The following is a 24176-nucleotide window of genomic DNA, read 5'->3' as shown; positions in this document are numbered from 1 at the left end:
TACACATGCCAAGCACACCTTTACTCCGCGAGAGGATGCAATTTTTAAAAATAGGCTCCTCCAGGAAAGAATTTAAAGCAGCTATGTAAAAAGCCTTAGTCAATATTAAGTTAGGAGATTTGACCAGTTTGGAATCTAAATGGAAGAAGGAGAATATTGATGAAGGAAAATAGGAGTGGGGCTATGGAGAGTGCCTCCTTTTAAGACAGTATTTGTTCAGACACATGAATTGGCTTTAAAAATGCGTTTGACAAGGTATCGTGCTCCTATCAAGGTTTCTGTGTCACTTCCAGCTCCTCTGCTTTGTGCTGGAGGAGATACGGGAACAAGGGTACTTATTTCCACATGTGGCTGGAGTGCCCACTGGGGCTACCATTTTGCCTAAAGTTTTTCACTGAAATAAAGAAGATTGCTAGGGATGAGGTTCAGTTCTCAAACAGATTAGTTTTTGCTGTCTTTACTCCTAGATCTAGTTTGCTTAAATTACACCAAAAAGGTAGACTCCCTGCTCCTGTTCTACAGTCTGTGAACCTTTGCCTCCCTTTCCTCCTATTCTGAATTTACTCTCCACTTCCCTGTGGACAATGATTCTCTCTCCCCCCCTCCCCTCCCTTTCTACAGGATTTGCCCAGGAAAGACCAGAGGGCAGCAAGGATTGCTATAAAAGGGGTGGTTGCACCCACAATGGTTAAGATTGGAAGTTGTGGAAGTGTGAAGGGATGTTGCAAAAGGTAATGTCGGCTCCCCCCCCCCCCCAAAAAAACCCCAATCATCATCTCACACACAGCCTGTTCCACTCCCAAAGCCCCTAGACTTAGTATGTCAAGGATCCTCTGAAAAGGAGACTTCAGACTGCCCTCCTTTACCAAGAATTCATCCTTTACTAATGATTTGTCTCCCATGAAACAAAATGGGGCTTACATATTCCTAAGGAAACACATTTCTTCTTTCCATTACTCTGAATTCTGGAAGTATGAGTATTCATGTTGACCTCCTTCTGCCCTTCCTGGTCTTTATAAATTAGAAGAAGAAGAAGAAGAAGAAGAAGAAGAAGAAGAAGAGGAGGAGGAGGAGGAGGAGGAGGAGGAGGATAAGAAGAGTTTGGATTTGATATCCCGCCTTTCACTCCCTTTAAGGAGTCTCAAAGCGGCTAACATTCTCCTTTCCCTTCCTCCCCCACAACAAACACTCTGTGAGGTGAGTGGGGCTGAGAGACTTCAAGGTCACCCAGCAGCTGCATGTGGAGGAGCGGAGACACGAACCCAGTTCCCCAGATTACAAGACTACCGCTCTCAACCACTACACCACACTGGTTAATAACTTACTTGAGCAGTAATTGGCCATCTTGGATTTCGGCTGAGGGACCTGCTGAACACAGAAAGCACTTTATATCACATATAACTCAGGTCACATTTTGTGCAGGGGAGAATCACTTAAGGCAGTTTGTAAGATGCTTGCCAGACTTAACCATACGTTTCTTTACAGGCTTACAACATTTCATACAGTATGTCAATTTGTGTGCATTCTTGTAAGATTCATTGCTTGCAGATAGCGAAGGCTTTCCATGGGACAGTGTCCATAATACGATAAGAGGGTGAAATGACTTGTAGTGTAATCCTGTACAAGCCCACATGGGTAACAGTGCAACCTGTAGCTGCAATTCTATACCTAGTGTATTTCCATTTATTTAGTGCTTTTGTGAAACCAACGACAATTCCATAAATAGAAACAATGCATATATGTAACATTTAGTTTTAAAGGAAACTCCTATATACATTGAAGTCCTCAGCTCATTAGCATACCCATTAATAAAAAAAGAAAGATGTCATTCTCTGTGTTTCCATAACAACAGAACTGTTTGCGGGAAGGTGCAATTCAATTTTCATCCCTGGGTTTCTGCATATTCCACCCATCACTAATTCCTTTGACGATGAATTCTAAAAAAACCCCTCATGTTAATATCTCTAGCGTGTTTCTTCTTTTGTACATTCTCAAAGCTGACCTTGTTATTGGGATATGTCATTATTTGTTCATTAGAATGTGACAGAACAGCCCTAAGCGTGTCTACTCAGAAGTAAGCCTCACTGAGTTTATCAGGACTTAGTTCCAAGTGTGTGAAACATTCTGGCCTGAGTCCATTATGGGAAATGAATGTTCTGAAGAATCACCTAAATTCTTCCCTCTCCCTTCTCTTTTAGATCTATAATGCTAGTTATATTTTACCCGCTTATATTATGGACATATAATATTATATTATATTCCTTTTTTCCATTAAGTGAGTTTTCATTTGTTGCTGTTGTTCAGTGCCAAGCTGAGCTAAATCCTAAATAAAGATGTAAAACCATGACAGGATATTTATTCTCATCTACAAGGTTTCCCACCCCCACCCCCTTTCCCCTTCAATTTCATAGTTTTCTGAGTGCTGCTGAAACAGAAGTAACTCTTGTAATTTCCGCTTGATTTTTAGGCAGACTCAAGAACTGATCACTGCTTGATTACCCAAGATCCCTTAAAAAAATCAGAGGTGTCCCCTCACTATGAGAGTCACTGGATCCTGTTTCATGTCCAGCTAGAGTCTCCTTCTTCTTCAACCACATCCAAACAAGTCCTTCTAACATTTTCAGTGATTGTATGAGCTTGTCTCTTGGAATAAAAGCAAATTAAAAATCCCCATTCCATCTGTTTCTCATTTTCAGGCTTGAGTGTCATTGCTTATGAAGCCAGGATGGTACCTTATACTCATGACAAGGAGGTGCCAGCATACATGGTTGTGCAGAAGCACAAAATGTGTTTAGAAAAGAAGCCTAGAAAATGAGAGGGCCCACCAAAACAGTACAATAAGGACTGAGACGCAGAAGGAAGAATGAGCAAAAATGGGAAAGAGGGAATGAGAGGGAGAGAGAAGAGATTCGATTCAGTTCACATTTAAAAGTAAACCTACCAAATTCTCACTTTCTGAAGCAAGATGCGAGGCAAAACACATCCTCCATTCAAAATCCGTGCTGCTTCAAATCTGGCGATTTGGTTCTCCAACCATGAGATGTATCAAAAGAAAACGCATATAAAGTATTGATGAACATGACCTACAAAATATTGAGACACCCCTCAAAAAACACCCTCCAGCTCAGGAGACCCCTCCTCTCCCGAAAATCACCCCCCCCCCCCCGTCAAGTGGATTTTTCTGCTTCTGCAGCCGCTTTTCATCCCAGGAAAAGAGACGGAGGAGGAAGTGTCCCAGGCGAGGAATGAAACGCACCTGCGATCCTGGGGGGGGCAGGTGAGGGGCGCATGTTGCTCAGGGGGGCGGCCCCTCCCTCTGGTACTCTTCCCAGTTCAAAGCAAGAGGGACCCCTGCCATCCTTTTCCCTGCATTTCATGCCAGAAAACCAGTTTCTACTGGGCTCCCAGAACCACATGGAGGCAGGAGACCCCATTTCCCACCCCAGAGCAGGGCTGGACCAATCAGAAGCCTCTCCATTGGACAGCTGGCCAATCCCCTTTCAGATTCCCCTGGGCCTCCTCCTCTCCTTCGCTGGTTTCCTGAGGGAGTTTTCCCCCTGAGTTTCCCTCATGGCTGCTCCCCCTCCCAGCTTATCCTTCATTTCTCCTTCCTTCTCTTCCTGTTCCTCTTTCCCCTCATTGTTTGGGGGCAGCTGGATCCCCCCCCCCCCGGCAGGCCGTTTAGGAGCCCAGGGAGGCGGCAGGGCCAGGAGAAGGCGTTTCCCGCCCTTTTCCAAAAATAGGCGGGAACGCCATTTTGTTTTTTCCAGAGGCCCCAGCCGCTCCCAGAGACGCCATGGCTCCCCTCAGGGGAGTTTGACCCCCGGAACAACATCCTTGGTCACCCCAAGAGTCAGCGCAAGCAGAAGGGCTCCACCTGCAGGCCATGGGCGAAAAGGTCTCAGGAGGCAGTGGAGGGACTTTAGGGAACTGGCTGAACTGGGGTCCTCCCAGTCCAGCCCAGACAAGAAAGAGAGGGAGCTCTCAGAAGAGGAAGCCATTGCGGAGAAGAACCGGACTTGTCTGTTCTCTGCTGAGGGTCTCCTGCCTTTCTTCCAAGGCTTCCTGGGGGTGCCATGGCCAGAGGAAGAGACAGCACCCCCCCCAAGGGCCCTGGGGAGCAAGCAGAGGCTGCCTCAGTTTCCTTCCCCAAGGCCTTGGAGGAACCTTGGGGTGCAGAAGGAGGAACCCCAAATGGAGCTCAGACTCCTGGCAAATGGGGAAAGGAACATGATATGGCACTTTCCAGATGAGTCTCAATACAATACGATAATCTTTATTGTCATTGTCCCTTACTGGACAACAAAATTGAAAAAATGTACATCAGACATTCAAAAACCAACAAGCCTGCTATCCCAACCTGGTCAGCCCCCTAAAAACTCTGATACCCCATTATTAAATACAATATACTCTCATAGAGACTACCTTACACTGCATCTAAAACCAAAATCACATTTGGATAGAAACTGTTTCTCTGGTGGCTAGTCCTAGTCTTTATAACCCTGTATCTTCTTCCAGAAGGCAGAAGCTAAAAGAGGTCATTTCTATCCTGCACTATCTCTGCAGCTTTTTTATGTAGCACCAACTGCAAATGCCTGCAGGGCCATGAGTAGTATGCATGAAAACATCAATGCTAAATTGAGCAGATACCCTGAGGCAGCGCGGATTATCGTGGGGGACTTCACTCACACAGATGAGGGCAGTACTCCCAAAATCCCATCAGCACATTGAGTGTGCAATAAGGGGAGAAAATACTCTTGACAAGGTGTATACGAACATCAGCCGGGAATATGAGGCACACCTCGGTGGTTCAGATCATGTGTCCCTGCTTCTGACACCAGTGTACACACCCCTCAGGAAACAAGGCCAGCTATAAACACAGATGGTTACTCTGTGGCCTGAGGGAGCCTCTCAGCAGTTGCAGGACTGTTTCCAGGAGACCGATTGGAATATGTTCGACCATCAAGATCTAGAAACTTCTACATCAACGGTCCTTGATTATATTAGATTCGGCACAGGATGCAACTGGGTAAATCTCCAGGACCGGATGGATTGACTTCAAGATATTACAGATCTCTGAAAGAATGGTTAATACAACCTTTAAAGGAAGTCTGTAATGAAATATTGGAGGGGGAAAGGGCACCAGAGTCGTAGAAGGAATCTTATATTACACTTATACCGAAAACAGAGACTGAAAAGACACAACTTAAGAACTACCACCCCATATCACTGCTTAACGTGGATTACAAAATTTTTGCAGATATACTGGCTAAAAGATAAAAAAAAGGTATTAGCAGAAGAAATTCATAAAGATCAAGCGGGCTTTCTCCCAGGCAGACACTTGTCTGACAATACGAGGAACATAATTAATATCATAAAAAAATTACAAGTGAAGATTAATACTAAAGCAGTTTTGATATTTGTGGACGCGGAGAAAGCCTTTTGACAACATTTCTTGGAGTTTTATGAAGAAGAATTTACAGGGGATGGGGGTTGGTCAAGGTTTTGGAAATGGTATAGGTGCAATTTATTCAGAACAGAAGGCTAAATTACTCGTGAATAATGTAGTGACGGAAGAATTTAAGATAGAGAAAGGAACACAACAAGGGTGTCCAATCTCTCCATTGCTTTTTATATCGGTCCTGGAGGTCTTGTTAAACATGATTAGAAGGGACCAATTGGTTAAAGGTATACAAGTGGGAGCTAAACAGTACAAATTGAAAGCATTTGCTGATGATTTGGTATTGACTCTACAGGAGCCAGAATCTAGTACTAAAAGAGTATTGGAATTGATTCATGATTTTGGTCAGGTTGCAGGTTTTAAGTTGAACAAGATGAAAACTAAGGTTTTAGAGAAAAACTTAACTGTGATGGAGAAAAGTTTCAGAAGGAGACAGGATTAATATTGGTTAAGAAAGTGAAATATTTGGGGGTTAACATGACTGCTAAAAATGCGAACTTATTTAAGGATAACTATGAAAAAAGCTGGACTGAAGTGAAAAAGGATTTAGAAATATGGTCAAACCTAAAGCTATCACTGTTAGGCCGAATTGCTGTGATAAAAATGAATGTATTGCCAAGGTTGCTGTTTTTGTTTCAAACATTGCAAATTGTGGACAAAATGGACTGTTTCAAGAATTGGCCAGAGAGATATCTCTAGATTTGTCTGGCAGGGCAAGAAGCCTCGAATAAAATTTAAGATATTAACAGATGCTAAAGAAAGAGGTGGATTTGCCCTGCCAGACCTTAAACTTTATTATGAATCAGCCGCATTTTGTTGGCTGAGAGAATGGATGCTTCTTGAAAACACTGATGTATTGGATTTGGAAGGTTTTAACAACGTATTTGGTTGGCATGCATATCTGTGGTATGACAAGGTTAAAGTACACAGAGCCTTTAAAAACCATATTGTCAGAAAAGCATTGTTTAATGTTTGGATAAGATATAAGGATTTGTTAGAAAATAAAACCCCAAGATGGTTGTCACCAATGGAAGTGAAGGCATTGAAAAAACTCAATATGGAGGCCAAATGGCCAAAGTATTGGGAAATTCTGGAACAAGAGGGAGACAGGTAAAAATTGCAGAGCTTTGAAAAAATTGAAAAACAGAGTGCGAGATTGGCTCCATTATTATCAAATAATGGAGGCATATAATCTGGACAAAAAATTAGGCTTCCAGGTGGAAAAATCAAAATTAGAAACAGAATTGTTAGAACCCAAAGTTAAGAACTTGTCAAGAATGTATAACTTGCTGCTGAAATGGAATACTCAAGATGAAACGGTGAAATCTGCTATGATTAAATGGGCACAAGATGTTGGCCACAACATTATGATGGCTGACTGGGAACAGTTATGGACCACAGGTATGAAGTTTACGGCATGTAATGCCTTAAAGGAGAATTTAATGAAAATGATTTACAGGTGGTACATAACACCAGTCAAGCTTGCAAAAATCTATCATTTGCCTGATAATAAATGTTGGAAATGTAATGAGACTGAAGGTACTTTCTTTCACCTTTGGTGGACGTGCCCAAGGATTAAGACTTTCTGGGAGATGATATATAATGAAATGAAAAAGGTATTTAAATATACCTTCCTGAAACCAGAGGCCTTTCTCCTGGGCATGGTCGGCAAATTGGTGCCAAGGAAGGATAGAACTCTTTTTATGTACGCCACAACAGCAGCAAGAATACTTATCACAAAGTATTGGAAGACACAAGATCTACCCACCCGGGAAGAATGGCAGATGAAGCTGATGGATTAAATGGAAATGGCGGAAATGACTGGCAGAAGCCGAGACCAGGGAGAAGAGTCGGTGGAAGAAGATTGGAAAAAATTTAAAGTATATTTACAGAAATACTGCAAAATTAATGAATGTTAGAAGAATGCTGGAATGAAGTTATATGGTTTTAGCAGAAATGTTATAAAGAATTAAGTAGAAACTGATTGTTAATGGGCCAAAGTGGAAAATTTAAAGTTAGATTGTGTTAAGATTATAAAACAAAAAACTGAGAAAGAGGGAAAGGATTTGCTGAAATAGCTACCGTATTTTTCGCCCTATAAGACGCACTTTTCCCCCTCCAAAAATGAAGGGGAAATCTGGGTGCGTCCTATAGGGCGAATGCAGGCTTTCGCTGAAGCTTGGAGAGCGAGAGGGGTCGGTGCGCACTGACCCCACTCGCTCTCCAGGCTTCAGGAAGACATCCGCAGCGTCGGGAGCCCTCCAGGAGGTCCCAGCAGCGCTCCCCACGCTGCGGATAGCAGCCTGCCGCCTGGCGCGAGGGGCGCCCTGAAGCAGAGCGCCCCTCGCGCTAGGCAGACATCCGCAGCATGGGGAACGCTGCAGGAGGTCCCAGCAGCGCTCCCCACGCTGCGGATAGGAGCCTGGCGCGAGGGGCGCCCTGAAGCAGAGCGCCCCTCGCGCCAGGCAGACATACGCAGCATGGGGAACGCTGCAGGAGGTCCCAGCAGCGCTCCCCACGCTGCGGATAGCAGCCTGCCGCCTGGCGCGAGGGGCGCCCTGAAGCAGAGCGCCCCACGCACCGGGCATACATCCGCAGCATGGGGAACGCTGCAGGAGGTCCCAGCAGCGCTCCCCACGCTGCGGATAGCAGCCTGCCGCCTGGCGCGAGGGGCGCCCTGAAGCAGAGCGCCCCACGCGCCGGGCATACATCCGCAGCATGGGGAACGCTGCAGGAGGTCCCAGCAGCGCTCCCCACGCTGCGGATAGCAGCCTGCAGCCTGGCGCGAGGGGCGCCCTGAAGCAGAGCGCCCCTCTCGCCAGGCAGACATCCGCAGCATGGGGAACGCTGCAGGAGGTCCCAGCAGCGCTCCCCACGCTGCGGATAGCAGCCTGCCGCCTGGCGCGAGGGGCGCCCTGAAGCAGAGCGCCCCTCTCGCCAGGCAGACATCCGCAGCATGGGGAACGCTGCAGGAGGTCCCAGCAGCGCTCCCCACGCTGCGGATAGCAGCCTGCAGCCTGGCGCGGGGGGCGCCCTGAAGCAGAGCGCCCCTCTCGCCAGGCAGACATCCGCAGCATGGGGAACGCTGCAGGAGGTCCCAGCAGCGCTCCCCACGCTGCGGATAGCAGCCTGCAGCCTGGCGCGAGGGGTGCACTGAAGCAGAGCGCCCCTCGCGCCAGGCAGACATCTGCCAGCCCCACAAGCTGGGGGGACAGCAGGAAGGCGCATCGCCGCCATCCCGCTGTTCCTTGACCTGGTTAGGTTTCCCCGACCTGCTTTTTGGGGGGGAAATAAAGGAAAAAAATTTTTCCTTTATTTCCCCCCCAAAAAACTAGGTGCGTCCTATGGGACGGAGCGTCCTATGGGACGAAAAATACGGTAACTGAACTAGAATACAAAAAAGGGAGGTGTGAGGAGGTCGAGGAAACAAGTAAATGAAAGGTAAAGATATGGAAATATTGGATATGTTTTTAAATGTTTTTGTTTTTTCTGTTGTTTAGATGTATTTTTTTGTTTTTGTTTTTCTGTTTGATGTATTATGTGTTAAACTTTTTATTGTTTTTCCCCCTTTTTTCTTTGTAATTGTTAAACTTTTAATAAATATTAATATATATATATATATATATATATATATATATATATATATATTAGATTCGGCACAGGAAACGCACCAGGGAAAGGTATGTTAAGTTGTATCCGAATAGGAAGCCCTGGATGACAGGAGAGGTTAGGAGATTCTTGAAGGCCAGAAACTCTGCTTTTAGAACTGGGGACCAGGTACCATATGGTATAGAAAGAGCGAACTTGAAGAGGGGTATCAGGAAAGCAAAAGTGGGTAAGGAACCATATCATATCTTGTCTGCCAGTAGGACTTGACCCTTACCAGTTTGCGTACAAGGCAAAGAGATCCACAGAGGATGCTGTGGCAATGGCTTTATATCCTGTCCTGACTCATTTGGAGAAGAAAGGGAACTACGTGAGATTGTTATTTGTAGACTTCAGTTCTGCATTTAATACTATTCTTCCCCATAGATTGGTGCCCAAACTATTAGACCTGGGACTTCCACCGTGTTTGTGCAGGTGGATATTAAATTTTCTATCAAACCATTCCCAACGGGTCAAGATGGGTTCCCGTGTCTCTGCGGCTCTCATCATGAATATGGGGGTGCCACAGGAGTGCATGTTGAGACCACTTTTATATACGCTCTATACAGCTGACTGTGCCCCCCCCAACTCCAGTAATAAGATCATTAAGTTTGCATATGATACATGGCCACTGGTCCCATCACCTGGCAAACAGAAAGGGAAGAAATGGAGGCAGTGAGAGATTTGACTTTCTTGGGCTCCATGATCACTGCAGATGGTGACGGCAGCCACAAAATTAAAAGACGCCTGTTTCTTGGGAGAAAAGCAATGACAAACCTAGACAGCATCTTAAAAAGCAGAGACATCACCGTGCCAACAAAGGTCTGTATAGTTCCCAGTAGTGATGTATGGAAGTGAGAGCTGGACCATAAAGAAGGCTGATAGCCGAAGAATTGATGCTTTTGAATTCTGGTGCTGGAGGAGACACTTGAGAGTCCCATGGACTGCAAGAAGATCAAACCTCTCCATTCTGAAGGAAATCAGCCCTGAGTGCTCACTGGAAGGACAGATCCTGAAGCTGAGGCTCCAAGACTTTGGCCACCTCATGAGAAGAGAGGACTCCCTGGAAAAAACCCTGATGTTGGGAAAGATTGAGGGCACAAGGAGAAGGGGACGACAGAGGAGATTGTTGGATAGTGTTCTCAAAGCTACCAGCATGAGTTTGACCAAACTGCAGGAGGCAGTGGAAGACAGAAGGACCTGGCATGCTCTGGTCCAGGGGGTCACAAAGAGGCGGACACGACTAAACGACTAAACAACATGATACAAGGGTGGTTGGTTTAATCACGGCTGGAGAGGGGGAGGCGGCCTATAGGATTTTTGAGCAGTTGGGAGAGTGGTGCAGGAAAAACAACTTACTCCTTAGCTTAAAGAAAACAAGATAGATTATTGTGGACTTGTAAATTGAATATTCAGCCACTCATTATTGAGGGGAAGTGTGTGGAACGTAGCACTTGGAATCGCCTCCAAGGTCCAGGGACTGATCCACCCTGGCTTCCACCTCGGAGGTCCCTTCAGAAGGAGAAAGGGTCCCAGGTCTCCATGGGGGAAAGCGTTCCTGAGGCCTGCGTTCCTGAGGCCAATGCTTTCGCCTTTCAGGCTCCAGCCCACTTTCTCTCTGGTGTTTTTGTGAGCTGTAGAGATGGGATCACATGCAGACATTCCCAAGCTGAGAAACCTTTAGTCGAAAGTTCTTCTTTTGCCAATGAACTTTGCCTCTGCGTGATTTAAGGAGAACCAGATGCATCCACTCCAAAGAAGCTTCTGCAGCTCTGCTCTCCATGCAGACATGGAGCACCTTGGGACTGAAGACGCAGAAAAAGAGACGGAGGGGAATGTGTGGGTCATAAGCTGGGAGTCGTTGGAAAGGAGTCGCTGGGAGAGGCAGAAGGTTGTGTTGAGCAGGCGAGGGAAGAGCAGGAGGGGACAGAAAGAGCCCCAGGGAAAGACGAATTTGGGCTGAGCTGGTGTGGGAATGAGCGGCAGAGAAAAATGTACAGCCAACAAAAGAGGATGCAAAGCAACTCCTGAAATGGTGAACAAGGCAAGCTATGATCTCGTTTGAGGAAAAGGAATTAAGATGCCTTCTTCCCCATCCCCAGTGGATTAAAATGTCCAAAGATTAGGAAAAGAAGAGGAGGAAGCAGGATTGGATGAACATTATAAGAGACCATAATTTTCCATTGTGACTTGGCTGAGATTTGTTGGAACAGTTTTTAAAAGGCTTTATAGAAACTGGACCTAGAAACTGGAGAAATACTAATTTGGGTTATTAGACGATCCTTATAAGAGTCATATTGCACTGTCTGAGTTGATTAAGATTTGAAAGCTGGGCTGGGGGGGGGGGATGAAGGGAAAGTGTCATCTTGGTGAAGAGGATAAGAAGAGTTTGGATTTGATATCCCGCCTTTCACTCCCCTTCAGGAGTCTCAAAGCGGCCAACATTCTCCTTTCCCTTCCTCCCCCACAACAAACACTCTGTGAGGTGAGTGGGGCTGAGAGACTTCAGAGAAGTGTGACTAGCCCAGGGTCACCCAGCAGCTGCATGTGGAGGAGTGGAGACGCGAACCCAGTTCTCCAGATTACGAGTCTATCGCTCTTAAGTACTACACCACTGTATACAAAATACAGCTGGGTTTATTCTGGATAGGTCACCCAGCAGCTGCATGTGGAGGAGCGGAGACGCGAACCCGGTTCTCCAGATTACGAATCTATCGCTCTTAAACACCACACCACTGTATACGAAATACAGCTGGGTTTATTCTGGATTGCAAATTATGAATAATTGTTGCTACAGATGATTTCCAGATGGAGATGGGAGTTTCCTTTTCGGTGCCTGCCCTGTGGAACACCCTCCCAGTAGATGTCAAAGGAAAAAACAACTACCAGACTTTAAGAAGAGATCTGAAGGCAGCCTTGTTTAGGGAAGCTTTTAATATTTGATGGATTACTGTATTTTAATATTTTGTTGGAAGCTGCCCAGTGACTGGGGAAACCCAGCCAGATGGGAAGGGTATCAATAAATGATCATCATCATCAATCATCATCTATTTTTTAGTATTTAGAAGGAAGGATCTCTCTGGGTGGGATACGTGGAGAAAAGGGGGTCACACAGGGGAGAAGTGGGGGAGCCTGCCTTTCTATGTGTTGACAAATGATATGATATATATGATACAAATGTCATAAACAGTATTTTTAGTTTATACCCCCCCCTTTCTCTTTTCTATACAATTGTATTTTGTAAGGACTGTTTAATATTTTTTCTTTTATTTCTCTTTTTTGGTTTCCCCACTGTATGAATTCTGCGATGAATTCTGAGATGGGAGCTATTAGTGAAGCTCTTTCCACATTCCAAGCAGTGATAGGGTTTCTTCCCTGTATGAGTTTTTTGATGCAAAGTGAGCTTCGACCGCTCCCGGAAGTTCTTTCCACATTCGAAGCACTGATAGGGTTTCTCTCCTGCATGTATTCTTTGATGGGAAGTGAGACTGTGCCTCTGACTGAAGCTCTTCCCACACTGCAAGCACCGATAGGGTTTCTCTCCTGTATGAATTCTTTGATGGGAAGTGAGATTCACCTTCTGACTGAAGCTCTTTCCACATTCCAAGCAGTGATAGGGTTTCTCCCCTTTATGAATTCTTTGATGGAAAGTGAGATGCACCTTCTGACTGAAGCTCTTTCCACATTCCAAGCAGTGATACGGTTTCTGCCCTCTATGAACACTTTGATGGGAAATGAGAGTGTCCTTCCGCCTGAAGCTCTTCCCGCATTCGAAGCACTGATAGGGTTTCTCCTCTGTATGAGTTCTTTGATGGAAAGTGAGTTTGGCCCCCTCCCCAAAGCTCTTCCCGCATTCGAAGCACTGATAGGGTTTTTCTCCTGTATGAGTTCTTTGATGGGAAGTGAGACTGTCCCTGCGAATAAAGCTCTTCCCACATTCCAGGCACTGATAGGGTTTCTCCCCTGTATGAATTCTTCGATGGCAAGTGAGATGTGCACTTTGACTAAAGCTCTTTCCACATTCCAAGCACTGATAGGGTTTCTCCCCAGTATGAATTCTGTGATGCAAAGTGAGCTTGGCCCTTTGACTGAAGTTCTGTCCACATTCCAAGCACTGATAGGGTTTCTCCCCTGTATGAATTCTGCGGTGGCGAGTGAGATGGGAGCCATCAGTGAAGCTCTTTCCACATTCCAAGCACTGATAGGGTTTCTCCCCGGTATGAATTCTTTGATGGGAAGTGAGATGTACGCCTTGATTAAAGCTTTTCCCACATTCGAAGCACTGATAGGGTTTCTCCCCTGTATGAGTTCTTTGATGCAAAGTGAGCTTGGCCCACGCCCTGAAGCTCTTCCCGCATTCGACGCACTGGTAGGGTTTTTCTCCTGTATGAGTTATTTGATGCAAAGTGAGCCTATCCTCCTCCCTGAAGCTCTTCCCGCATTCGACGCACTGATAGGGTTTTTCTCCTGTATGAGTTCTTTGATGCAAATTGAGAGTAGTACTGTGCCTGAAGCTCTTCCCACATTCCAAGCACTGATAGGGTTTCTCCCCGGTATGAATTCTTTGATGGGAAGTGAGATGTGCACTTTGAATAAAGCTCTTCCCACATTCCAAGCACTGATAGGGTTTCTCCCCGGTATGAATTCTTTGATGGGAAGTGAGATGTGCCCTTTGATTAAAGCTCTTCCCACATTCCAAGCACTGATAGGGTTTCTCCCTACTCTGTGCTCTTTCGTGTGAAGTAAGGCTATCCCTCTGAACGAAGCTCTTTCTTTGACGGGAGGTGGACTGGGAGCTCAGACGGATGTTCTCTCCACACTCTGAATATTTATATGACTTCTCCACTATGTGGATTCTGTTGTGCTCCCCCTTGTTCTTCCCTTCCAGTTCATCACCATCTGTAATGAAGAGAGAAGCGAATTAGAGCCTCAACAAGAAATGGAGCTCCAGATCATTGAACAAAGTTAATGAATGCTTGTGATAGAGGAAGAACTAAAAATAGTTAGATGTGGGGCCTTTCTATAGTTTTCACTGCCTTTGTTGAGTGGTATTTACTGACATATTGCTTGGCTTTTATCTGGAATGGATCTTGTTCTGGCTCAATCCTGGAATCCACTCCATCTCCAAGGTCAGTCATCTCTTTGGTCAATCAATTGCAAACAGAAACAAAAACAACAAGCCTGACAGAATTTACATCAACTTCCCTAAAAACTCTGAAGCCGGCATTTAAGAAGGCCTGGGTGGTTCAGAGAATCCTGGTCACTGTTTTAAAAGGCATGACTAGACGAAGAACATTCACAGAGGAAACAGTTGATATCCCTCCATTCTGGGTTCACGGTGGGGGATGTTAGAATCCCAGATGCTGTTGGTCTCCAGCCAAAGAGTTGAAGTTCATCACATACTGGTATGTATGTAACGTCCACACCTTGTCTGTGAAACAGCAACATCTTCACCTGAACACTCCCCGACAGCTGTTGCCTCAATCTGGTTGGTCTAAATTTAAATTTATACGTAAATCGCTTTCTTCTCTTTGAACCCCCCTCCCAAGTCCATGAGGAGACCAACTCTGTATTGTTTCATTAGCAACAGAAGAGGAAAAGTGACTATAACTCAGTTCAAACCAATTCATGAACCCAGAACTAATACACCGACCACTAATGATGAACCATATGTTAAAGATAATCCTGCAAAATTATTCTGCTATTTTTGATATGCAAATGGCATGCGAAGACTTAGTCTACATATTTGTATCATTTATTAGTCCTATGTTCCTTGTTTTTAAAAGCAAATAAAAAGTTATTCCAAAAGGAAAAAGACAACACACAGAGGCCCCATCTGCATTCAAAGTGCAAAGCGGGATCAGTGAGTTGTCTGACATTGGCAGGGCATTCAGATCACAGAACTGGTTTTAGACCTTTTGAGCTGCGGTGGCGGGGAGCTGTGACCTATTCCTAGCTCAAATTGCCTGCAGATGACAAAGGAGCAGGCAGGCAGGTGGGGGAGCCCCAAAAGGTGCTCCCCTTCTCCATCTCCATCTGCCTGCCTGCCTCCCCCCACCCCCTAGCTGAGCAAGCCCCTATACCTCTCTGGCTCCATCCATCCAGGTCCCCATCTCCACTCTCCTGGAACTCACCAGATCTCTCGGAGGTCCCTGGGAGGGAACGCTCAGTGCTTGAGAGGAGGGATGCAGGAGACAACCTGACCGGGTCAACCGTCCATCTTTCCTCTTCCATCCTCACTAGGTTTGCAGGATCCGTCCCTTTTATCCTTCCTGAGGAGTCAAGGCGCCAAAAGAAGCCGCAGGGTCCTGGGAGAGAGGAAGAAGGAAAGGGAGCCTCAGAGGCCCTGCAGGGATTCTCCTGCCCTAGATATTCTCCTGCCCCTGGAGAAGCACAAATGGGGCGGCCCCTTCCGAACAAAAGCCCCATTTCTATACCTCTCCCGTGGTTCCAATAAATCAGGTAGGCTACTTGCATGGCAATTGGAAAAAAAGGGGGGGGGGAGAGAGTAATAGAGAAATGAAAAATAATTGAAGATCCTAAAGAAATATGTAAAGAAAAATTAAATTACTATAGGAAATTTTACCATGCAGAAGACGACCAAGAGGAAATGGAATGATACATAGCACAAAATAGACTCCCGAAAATAGCAGATTGGAAAATAGAATAACTAAATGTACCAACAGCGATGATGGAGGTGCAGCATTCAATCTCAAAAGCAAAGATAGGAAAGTCCCCAGGTACGGATGGATTATCGGCGGCATTTTATAAGAAGTTAGAAGATATACTATCAGAACCAATGAAACAGTACCGAACGGAATTTTAAAAGAAGGAAGAATACCAAAATCATGGGAAGAAGCATTTATCACACTGATACCCAAACAAAGAGCAGATTCAACACTAATCAAAAATTATAGACCTATATCATTGTTCAATAATGATTATAAAATATTTGCCAACATCCTAGCCAACAGATTAAAAAAAAAAGTATTGAATGAAATAATACACAGAGATCAGGCTGGCTTCTTACCAGGCAGACACATGCACAATAAAATAAGAAACATACTTGATATTTTAGAATATTTAGAAGCAAGATCAGATAAAAAAGCCATTTTGATGCTGATAGACATGGAAAAGGTCTTCGACAACATCTCTTGGAGCTCCATGAAAAAAACTACAGAAAAAACAGGACTCGGAGAAAATACTATTAGTGGTGTTGAGGCAATATATTGAAATCAGAGAGCCAAATTGATACTAAATAGTGAAATAAGAGAATTTAAAATAAGTAAGCGGACCAGGCAAAGCTGCCCCCTTTCGCCTCTACTTTTTATTACGGTACTAGAATTCTTAGCAATGACAACAAGGAGTGACCAAGGCATAAAAGGTCTAACAATGGGGAAGAAGTCGCACAAGATGAAGGCCTTTGCAGACAATTTAATGCTAACTACTGAAAATCTGGAGGAAAGCATACCAAAAATAATAAGGAAATCCTTGAATTTGGAAGTAGCAGGATTTAAATTAAATAAAAATAAGACTAGTATGCTAGCAAAAAATATGTCAACACAGGAAAAAGAAGGACTAAAGAAAATATCAGGATTGGAAATAGTAAATAAAACCAAGTATTTGGGAATCTGGCTGACAAATAAAAACACCAACCTATTTAAAGACAATTATATTAAAACATGGAAAGAAATCAAATTTCATTCATATAATAAGAAAATTGATATATAGAGTATGGGAAAAACATAAAGTGGTGTTTCAACTCAAAACCCCCTGGTGGATTTCACCTCAAGAAGCAATAACTGGGGGAAAGAAAAATATGGAATTGAATTGGGCCACTTTCACTGCCTTGTTGTGACGAAGGGGCTTGAATAACTCAGAGACGCTATGAGCTGTGCCATGCAGGGCCACCCAAGACGGACAGGTCATAGTGGAGACTTTTGACTAAACGTGATCCACCTGGAGCAGGAACCGGCAAGCCACTCCAGTATCCCTGCCAAGAAAACTCCATGGACAAAGACAACAGGCATATAAAAGTTATGGCTCTGGAAGATGAGCCCCTCAGGTCGGAAGGCTTCCAACATGCTACTGAAGAAGAGCGGAGGACAAGTACAAGTAATAATAATAATAATAATAATTTTTATTTATACCCCGCCCTCCCCAGCCAAGGCCGGGTAGCTTACAAGCAATAATAAAAAACAAGTTGAATGATTACAACTTAAAAACAACATTAAAATATTGAAACATTAAAATATTAAAATGTAGCCTCATCGCAGGAGGAGAAGGAAAAGAAAAAAGAAAAAAGAAAGAGAGGGAGGGAGGGAATCAAATTGGCTCTAAGCCAAAGGCCAGGCAGATCAACTCCGTCTTACAGGCCCAGCGGAAAGAAATCAGAAATTCTGCAGGGCCCTGGTCTCATGAGGCAGAGCGTGCTACCAAGCCGGAGCCAGAGTTGAAAAGGCCTTGGCTCTGGTTGAAGCTAATCTAAGTTCCTTAGGGCCCGGGACCACTAGGGTGTTGCTATTTATGGACCCTGAGGCTCTCCGTGGGGCATGCCGGGAGAGGCGGTCCCATAGGTATGAGGGTCCTAGGCCGTGAAGGGCTTTAAAGGTCAAAAGCAGCACCTTAAATCTGACCCTGTACTCCACCGGGAGCCAGTGCAGCTTGAAAAGCACTGGGTGAATATGCTCCCATGGCAGAGACCCCGTGAGGAGCCTCACTGCAGCATTCCGCACCCGCTGGAGTTTCTGGGACAGCTTCAAAGGCAGCCCCACATAGAGCTAATTACAGTAGTCAAGCCTGGAGGCGACCATCGCATGGATCACTGTGGCCAGGGCAGGGCGGGAAAGGTAAGGGACCAACTGCTTGATGCAGCGAAGTTGGAAAAATGTCGCCTTGGCTGTTGCTGTAACTTGAGCCTCCCTGGAAAGGGAGGCGTCAAGGATTACAACCAAGTAGATTCAGAGCTGATGAAGCAGCTGGGCCAAAGCTGAAAGGTAAGCTGGATGTGGTCAAAAATGAGGTGGCAAGAATAAATATTGGCATCCTGGGCATCAGTGAACTAAATTGGACAGGGATGGGCAAAATCATTTGAGAGCCAGTGTGGTGTAGTGGTTAAGAGCGGTAGTCACGTAATCTGGGTAACCGGGTTCGCGTCTCCGCTCCTCCACATGCAGCTGCTGGGTGACCTTGGGCCAGTCACAGTCTCTCAGCCCCACTCACCTCACAGAGTGTTTGTTGTGGGGGAGGAAGGGAAAGGAGAATGTTAGCCGCTTTGAGACTCCTTAAAGGGATTGAAAGGCGGGATATCAAATCCAAATTCTTCTTCTTCTTCTTCTTCAGATGACCATCATATCTACTACTGTGGGCAAGAAACCCGCAAAAGAAATGGAATGGCCCTCATAGTCAAGAAAAGAGTGGCGAAAGCTGTACTGGGATGCAATCTCAAAAATGATAGAATGATCTTGATATGAATCCAAGGCAGACCTACAAGAAATTGAATATTGATTTCCAAAGAATAGCAAGGGAGAGACAAGAGGGCCTTCTTAAACAAGCAATGAAAAGAAATAGAGGAAAACAATTGAATGGGAAAAACCAGAGATCTGTTCAAGAAAATTGGAGATATGAAAGATCGTACAAAGATTGCCATAATAAAGGACAAAAGTGGAAAGGACCTAACAGAAGCAGAAGACATCAAGAAGAGGTGGCAAAAATACACAGAGGAATTATACCAGAAAGATACGGATGTCTCGTACACCCCAGGTATTGTGGTTGCTGACCTTGAGCCAGACATCCTGGAGAGTGAAGTCAAATGGGCCTTAGAAAGCACTGCAAATAACAAGGCCAGTGGAAGTGATGGTATTCCAGCTGAACTATTTAAACTTTTAAAAGATGATGCTGTTAAGGTGCTACACTCAATATGCCAGCAAGTTTGGAAAACTCAGCAGTAGCCAGAGGATTGGAGAAAATCAGTCTACATCCCAATCCCAAAGGGCAATGCCAAAGAATGCTCCAACTACCACACAATTGCGCTCATTTCGCACGCTAGCAAGGTTATGCTTAAAATTCAACAAGGCAGGCTTGAGCAGTATGTGGACTGAAAACTTCCAGAAGTGCAAGCCAGATTTTGAACGGGCAGAGGAACCAGAGACCAAATTGCAAACATGCGCTGGATTATGGAGAAAGCTAGGGAGTTCCAGAAAAACATCTACTTCTGCTTCATTGACTTCGCAAAAGCATTTGATTGTGTCGACCACAGCAAACTATGGCAAGTTCTTAAAGAGATGGGAGTGCCTGATCACCTCATCTGTCTCCTGAGAAATCTCTATGTGGGACAAGAAGCTACAGTTAGAACTGGATATGGAACAATTGATTGGTTCAAAATTGGGAAAGGAGTACGACACGGCTGTATATTGTCTCCCTGTTTATTTAACTTATATGCAGAATTCATCATGCGAAAGGCTGGGCTGGATGAATCCCAAGCGGGAATTAAGATTGCCAGAAGAAATATCACAACCTTGATGGCAGAAAGTGAGGAGGAATTAAAGAACCTTTTAATGAGGGTGAAAGATGGTGAAAATATGGTCTGAAGCTCAACATCAAAAAAACGAAGATCATGGCCACTGGGCCCATCACCTCCTGGCAAATAGAAGGGGAAGAAATGGAGGCAGTGAGACAATTTACTTTCTTGGGCTCCCTGATCACTGCAGATGGTGACAGCAGTCACGAAATTAAAAGACGCCTGCTTCTTGGGAGAAAAGCAATGACAAACCTAGACAGCATCTTAAAAAGCAGAGACATCACCTTGCCAACAAAGGTCCATATAGTTAAAGCTATGGTTTTCCCAGTAGTGATGTATGGAAGTGAGAGCTGGACCATAAAGAAGGCTGATCGCTGAAGAATTGATGCTTTTGAATTCTGGTGCTGGAGGAGACACTTGAGAGTCCCATGGACTGCAAGAAGATCAAACGCATCCATTCTTAAGGAAATCAGCCCTGAGTGCTCACTGGAAGGACAGCTCCTGAAGCTGAGGCTCCAATACTTTGGCCACCTCAGGAGAAGAGAAGACTCCCTGGAAAAGACCCTGATGTTGGGAAAGATGGAGGGCACAAGGAGAAGGGGCGACAGAGGACGAGATGGTGGGACAGTGTTCTCGAAGCTACCAGCATGAGTCTGACCAAACTGAGGGTGGAAATAAACACCACCTAACAGGGTGGGTCCAGTATCACCAAATAAATGAGGCCTTCAAAGCTGACAAGAAAAAGGGTTTTGCAATTTCAGTATTGGATAAAGAATGATTACAAACAAAACAAAACAAAAGTAGTTTCTAAAATGTATTGAACCTTATTGGAGTGGGAGGATGTGAATGAACAGGTAAAGGTGGTAATGATCAAATGGGATATGGATTTAGGTAAACCTATTCAATTAACATCATGGGAAAAATTATGGCAGGAGAGTTGGAATTTTACGCCTTGTGAGGCAATAAAAGAAAACTTGATAAAGATGTTTTATAGATGGTATTTAACACCAACCAAGATATGTAAAATGTATAAAAGAAAATCAAAATTATGTTGGAGGTGTAACCAAGTAGAGGGGACACTTCTGCATATGTGGTGGCTATGTGATAAAATCAAGGGCTTCTGGGATACGGTGTATGAAGAACTAAAAAAAAACATTTGAACAAAATTTTGCCCCCAAAAACAGAAGCCTTTTTATTGGGAATATTGGATGCAGATATACCAAAAGAAAATAAGGAAGCATTTCTTTAGGCCACAGTGGCAGTGAGAACATTAATTGCCAATTAATTGCCAAAAATTGGGAAAAAAGAAATAATTCCAACAAAAAAAGCTCTTTTTGGAGGAGGGTCCATGGCACTCAGGGAGAGACCATAAATTTTGTAACTACTCCAGGTCAACGCTATCTTTCCCCTTAATTCTTCATGAAGTTTCCTAAAACCAGTTATACCATATGCCTTATACCATTTCCTAAAATTCTATGATTATCCCTGCTGTGTTTTATTTAATGGAAATTGAGACTGGTTTCCTAGGTGAAGCTTTTTCCACATTCTAAACAGTCCCCTGCAGGAAATATTTCATGGAAAATTAGATTCACCAACTGAATGAAGCTCTTTCTACATTCCAAGCACTGATATGGTTTCTGACCTGTATGAAGCTTTTTCCAAACATTCCCCTGTATGAAGTATCTCATGGGAATTGTGGGTGGAGCTGCGAAGGAAGCTTTCCACATTTAAAGCACTAATTCTTCCCCCCGTTAGTTCTGGGAGCTCTGACTAAAGTTCTCTCCACACTCTGAATATTTATATGGGTTCTCCATTGTGTGGATTATCTTGTTGTCTCCTTTCTTCTTCCTTTCCAATTCACCACCTACAATCTGCTGTTATCATTAATAATAATAATAATCATCCTAGCCTGAGGAAGAAATTGAGCCTGAAATGACTGAAGAATGCAAATAAATACTTGTGACAGAGGAAGAACGGAAGGGAGTTACTGCCTTTTTTGGCTGGTATTAGCTAACTTATTTATGGGACCCGGAGATTCAGAAAGCCTGGCTCTTTCCAGGGATGGATTTAATTTGGCTCAGTCATGGAATCCGCTCCAGCTCCAAGCTCAGTCATTTCTTTGCTCAACCAAAAACAGAGAGATGCAGAAAGGGAAAGAGAAAATTGACAGGATGTACCTCCACGTCCCTAAGAAGCCTACATTGAAGAAGGCCTGGGCAGCTCAGACCAGCCTCATCATGGTTTGAAAAGGCAGGACTGGTGGAAAAATATTCCAAGACAGAACAGGAGATACATCTCCTATTGAGAGTTTTCCATTCCAGGAGAGTTGTGGGTGTGTTAACATCTCAGATGCTGTAGGTGGCGCTATTGGGCTCCCTCAAAATAGAGGTTTGTCCTTCAGAGATCTGTATGGAATTTCAAAACTGATCTTATGATCCAGCAGGGAGCCTTACCAGAAAGGCCACGATCCCACGATTCTCCTCCTTGACTTCCTTCTGCAGAGCAATCTGGTCAGGATCCAGCAAAGCCCAGTCCTCCTCTGTGAAAGGAACAGCTACGTCTTCAAAGCACCCTAAGAGAAAAAGGGAGCATAAAGATGATCGTCTACACATTGCTCTGTTCTTTTCTGTAACAATTTTCCTGTGTATTTAAAGGTAAAAGGTAAAAGTACCCCTGCCCGTACGGGCCAGTCTTGACAGACTCTAGGGTTGTGCGCCCATCTCACTCAAAGAGGCCGGGGGCCAGCGCTGTCCGAAGACACTTCCAGGTCACGTGGCCAGTGTGACATCGCTGCTCTGGCGAGCCAGAGCCGCACACAGAAACGCCGTTTACCTTCCCGCTAGTAAGCGGTCCCTATTTATCTACTTGCACCCGAGAGTGCTTTCAAACTGCTAGGTTGGCAGGCGCTGGGACCGAACAGCGGGAGCGCACCCCGCCGCGGGGATTCGAACCGCCGACCTTTCGATCGGCAAGCCCTAGGCGCTGAGGCTTTAACCCACAGCGCCACCCGCGTCCCTTTAATATTTAAATGATGGGTATTAATCTTTGTGTAAGTGGGGCAATTCCATAAAATAATAATTTTATTATCTATATGGCACTCATTTTCAAGCAAATCTTTGCAAGCATTCCCATTTTCCAGATGGAAAGACCTCCTCTCTTTTCATCTGGTGGGGTGGACGCTCCCAATGCCCTCAAGCCAACTTCAAGGGGCACCAGGAGGGGGAGGGGAGGGAATGTTGGCTGGTTGACATCCATCTGTCTTAGGAGACCATGGAAGAGTGTGTCTTTGGGAGTGAGATCTGGGGGGGAGACATGTGTTGTTGCATCTGGGACAGAGGAAGTGGTCCGGCTGTGCTGCTGCAGATGCTGAAGGGCTTTTCTTCTCCCTGTGCTCCCCCCATGTGCAAATGTCCCCGTCTGGCTGCAGCCTCTGTTCACAAATGTGACTTTCCCCTCCATCTGAAGGGGGTTTGTTTTCTTGACCCAAAGTCCCCTCCCCCAAAAGGAAGGAAGAACAGGGCAGCAGACCTCCTGCGAAGTGGCCCCTCCCTGGCTTGGCAGAGGACAAGGGAGGACCCTCTGCTCCCTGACTTGGGGGTCTCTCCCCACCATGCATGATCTGAACAGGGACCCCCATGCCCCCTCCCTGCACCCCTGGGACCCCCTTCTCCCCATTGCACCCTCAGGGGGAAGAGAAAGGTGACTCACCGGATTCCAGGAGGGGCACCAAGGAAGCTTTTGCAAAGGAGAGGGGAGAAAGCAGGAATGGAGGGGGAGGGAGGGGCTTCTGCTCTGGAGGACCTTGCCCCCTCCCCTTCACTTCCCGTCCTCTCTAGGAATCCAGGTCTGCTCCATTTAACCCTTACAAAGCCTAGCGCGCCCCTCCCTCTCCCTGCCTTCAGTTTTCCGGCTTCTGCGCCTGCGCTCTAGGGGCTGCCCCACCTTCCCTCCCTCTTTCTCCCTCCTGGTCAAGGACTCTGCCCCAAGGAGCCCACATCCAAGCAGACTAACAGCAAGGGAAACCGGGGGGTGGGGGGTTACCTTGGCTCTCCCCCAACGTAGAGGCTCCTGGAAAGGCTGGGAGAGGGAGAAGAGGCGGAGGGCTGCCTAGTGGCGGGAGGTGCCTTGGGCTCAGAAATGGCTCCCTCAAGAAACCCCTCCAAAAAACACCCTCCAGCTCAGCGGGGGGGGGGATGATGGAGGGGGTCTTCCCAGCCGGGAGACCCCTCCCCTCCCGAAAATAATCCCCGCCCTCAAGTGGATTTTTCTGCTTCTGCAGCCGTTTTTCATTCCAGGAAAAGAGACGGAGGAGGAAGTGTCCCAAGCGAGGAATGAAACGCACAGGCGACCCGGGGGGGGGGGGCAGGTGTGGAAGCCCAGGAGGGGGGGCGCGGGTTGCTCAGGGGGGCAAATCAATAATAATGATTGGAAAAAAGGGGGGAGGACTAGGATGGTGGAGAGAGGGTACCAGACTCCAGTTCAAAGCAAGAGGGACCCCTGCAATCCTTTTCCCTGCGTTTCCTGCCAGAAAACCAGTTTCTACGGGGCTCC

The 24176-nt window shown here is 45.6% G+C and overlaps 1 protein-coding gene and 1 long non-coding RNA gene across 4 annotated transcripts; both read right to left on the bottom strand.

The window, feature by feature from the left end:
- Positions 1-1738: 1738 nt before the first annotated feature.
- On the bottom strand, positions 1739-3806 carry LOC310674032. The gene is made up of 2 exons (XR_014509336.1): positions 3257-3806; positions 1739-3083 (listed from the first exon to the last, which is right to left on the bottom strand). It is a non-coding gene; the product is annotated as an uncharacterized lncRNA (long non-coding RNA).
- Positions 3807-12176: 8370 nt separating this feature from the next.
- On the bottom strand, positions 12177-23663 carry LOC310673872 (uncharacterized protein). 3 transcript variants are annotated; one of them, XM_083432642.1, is made up of 3 exons: positions 23334-23663; positions 15241-15414; positions 12177-14005 (listed from the first exon to the last, which is right to left on the bottom strand). In XM_083432642.1, the coding sequence occupies exons 2-3, from the start codon at positions 15338-15340 to the stop codon at positions 12330-12332; spliced, it is 1776 nt and encodes a 591-aa protein (XP_083288768.1). In that variant the 5' UTR covers positions 15341-15414; positions 23334-23663; the 3' UTR covers positions 12177-12329. The 3 variants fall into 3 exon arrangements, with proteins under 3 accessions (XP_083288768.1, XP_083288767.1, XP_083288769.1); XM_083432641.1 differs by lacking the exon at positions 23334-23663 and adding an exon at positions 22079-22255; XM_083432643.1 differs by lacking the exon at positions 23334-23663 and adding an exon at positions 22079-22255 and having other exon boundaries at positions 15241-15378.
- Positions 23664-24176: the final 513 nt, after the last annotated feature.

The sequence above is a fragment of the Podarcis tiliguerta genome (assembly GCF_965153285.1).
Source record: "Podarcis tiliguerta genome assembly, chromosome: 3".
NCBI lineage: Eukaryota > Metazoa > Chordata > Lepidosauria > Squamata > Lacertidae > Podarcis > Podarcis tiliguerta.
The sequence above is the reverse complement of the archived record's forward strand: the minus strand, read 5'-3'. Positions and strand labels throughout refer to the sequence as shown.

What these genes read in the sequence shown, in the direction of transcription:
- LOC310673872 (XM_083432642.1), bottom strand. Translation starts at nt 15,340, where the DNA reads ATGGAAGAGGAAAGATGGACGGTTGACCCGGTCAGGTTGTCTCCTGCA. An exon ending in AGGGACCTCCGAGAGATCTG is followed by an intron (nt 14,006 to 15,240) that starts GTGAGTTCCAGG and finishes TCTTCATTACAG; the next exon opens with ATGGTGATGAACTGGAAGGG.